Source organism: Penaeus vannamei, chromosome 2, assembly GCF_042767895.1.
Source record: "Penaeus vannamei isolate JL-2024 chromosome 2, ASM4276789v1, whole genome shotgun sequence".
Taxonomy (NCBI): domain Eukaryota; kingdom Metazoa; phylum Arthropoda; class Malacostraca; order Decapoda; family Penaeidae; genus Penaeus; species Penaeus vannamei.
In genome coordinates, this window is record NC_091550.1 from 42,211,992 (window position 1) to 42,214,117 (window position 2,126).

Sequence of the window (2,126 nt, forward strand, 5' to 3'; positions counted from 1 at the left end):
TTCCTTTCTCATTTTTTATCTACCTATTTATCTAATTTATTTACCTTTCTTAGCCTCCGTCGCTCCCTCATGGTGGCCGCTTTCCGCCGGTCGACCGCCACGCTCTTCCGCTTGCACGCCTTGCACGCCCACAGCAAGCACGTGCGGGCGTGGGCGTGTCCGGGGGCATGCGAGGCCGGCGCCAGGACGTGCGGCACGTGCGGGTCGTCCTCGTCGTCCAGGAAGTCGTCCTCGCACTTGATGTCGTACTTGTCCGAGTGGTGGGCGTGGTGGGCGTGCTGCTGCGTCAGGAAGGGGGCGGCCAGGTCGGCGGACGACGGGCGGGCATGGTCGTGCGAGGGCGAGTAGTGGTGGGCGTGGGAGTGGGCGTGCGTGTGGGCGGGGTAGCTGGGCGAGACGGAGTGCGGGCGGGCGTCGGGCGAGAGGCTGCCCGAGTAGCGGGTCTCGTAGCGACACGAGCGAAGTTCCGGCATCATGGTGCGCCGCCCGTGGCTCCCGCGGGACGGCCGGCGCTCTCCTCGCGCTCTCCTCCTCCTCCTTCCTTCCTTTGCGCTCTCCTTCCTTCTTCCTTCCTTCGCGCTCTCCTCCTTCCTGTTTCCTTCCTTCGCGCTCTCCTCCTTCCTTCCTTCGCGCTCTCCTCCTTCCTGTTTCCTTCCTTTGCGCTCTCCTTCCTTCTTCCTTCCTTCGCGCTCTCCTCCTTCCTGTTTCCTTCCTTTGCGCTCTCCTCCTCCTTCCTTCTTCCTTCCTTTGCGCTCTCCTTCCTTCTTCCTTCCTTCGCGCTCTCCTCCTTCCTGTTTCCTTCCTTTGCGCTCTCCTCCTTCCTTCTTCCTTCCTTCGTGCTCTCCTCCTCCTTCTTTCTTTTTCCTTCTTCCTTCCTTTGCGTTCTCCACCTCCTTCTTCCTTCGCGCTCTCCTCCTCCTTCCTTCCTTCGCGCTCTCCTCCTCTTTCCTTCTTGCTTCTTTCGCGCTCTCCTCCTTCTTCCTTCGCGCTCTCCTCCTTCTTCCTTCGCGCTCTCCTCCTGCTTTCTTTCTTTTTCCTTCTTCCTTCCTTTGCGCTCTCTTCCTCCTTCCTTCCTACGCCCTCTCCTCCTTCTTCCTTCGCGCTCTCCTCCTTCTTTCTTTCTTTTTCCTTCTTCCTTCCTTCGCGCTCTCCTCCTAGACTCCTTCTTTCTTCTTCCTTTTTCCTTCCTTTCTTTTTATTCCTCTTCTTCTGGCACCTTAGGAACAGCGCCTCCTTCTCTTTCTTGTTCTTATTCTTCCTTCCTTTCCTCCTCTGAAGACTCTCTCGCTTGTTCTTTTCTTCTCCTCTTCTTCCGCCGTTTACTCTCGCCCGTTATCTTTCTCTCTTTTCTATCCCCCTTTTCTGTTTTTCTTCTTTCTTTGTGAGAGCCTTAGTCTCCGGTCATCTACCTTGGCCACCTGCCTCTCTCTCTCTCTCTCTCTCTCTCTCTCTCTCTCTCTCTCTCTCTCTCTCTCTCTCTCTCTCTCTCTCTCCTTTATTGGATCACCACCTTCGTCATTCTTGTCAGTTTTTGAGAGAGAATATCAATCCACAATGATGACTTGTTTTCGAATGGTAAGAGAGATGAAAAAAAAGAGAAAAGGGAAAAAAAGGAAGGGAAGGAGAGAGAGAGCAAGGAAATAACGGGCCAGGGAATTGACCAAAAACTAGGTCATGTTCGCTTGACCTTCGTAAATTTTCTCGCTATGTCTCCTTCCATCATCACTCACAGAGGGCGTTCTTCGCTCGAACATCGTGTCATTGTTCGGACGAATTCGTGAAATATAAACAATCTCTAGAAAGCGAGAACAAAAAACGGATATGCGGTCGTCGATAACCGAATTTCGAACTGTTCGGATAAACGGATCTCGTCGTCGATAATGGAAAAGATATTGATCAGAACGATAATTATTCTTGTCGCTTTTATCGTTCCTTGGTCAATCAATCGCCGAATTTCAGAATATCACACGAATGGGGTCGAACAAGGTCACACCACAGGTCACACGAGGAGGGTCGTCATGCCAGTACTTACGACGACCTGGCCAAAACCGACACTAACGGCGGGTCAGCTGACGAGGCACCCGTGCCACGCGAGCCCAAGAGGTTCCAACGAGTGCCCTCATCAC

The 2,126-nt window shown here is 53.4% G+C and overlaps 1 protein-coding gene across 1 annotated transcript in view; it reads right to left on the minus strand.

Annotated features, from left to right (window-relative positions):
• The window catches only part of nau (myogenic-determination protein nautilus), a gene marked incomplete in the record, with an annotated part of 59,260 nt that extends 57,203 nt beyond the window's left edge, over positions 1-2,057 (minus strand). The window contains 1 exon segment of the mRNA XM_070133271.1: positions 45-2,057. Within this exon segment, the coding sequence (XP_069989372.1) occupies positions 45-476 (432 nt within the window).
• Positions 2,058-2,126: the final 69 nt, after the last annotated feature.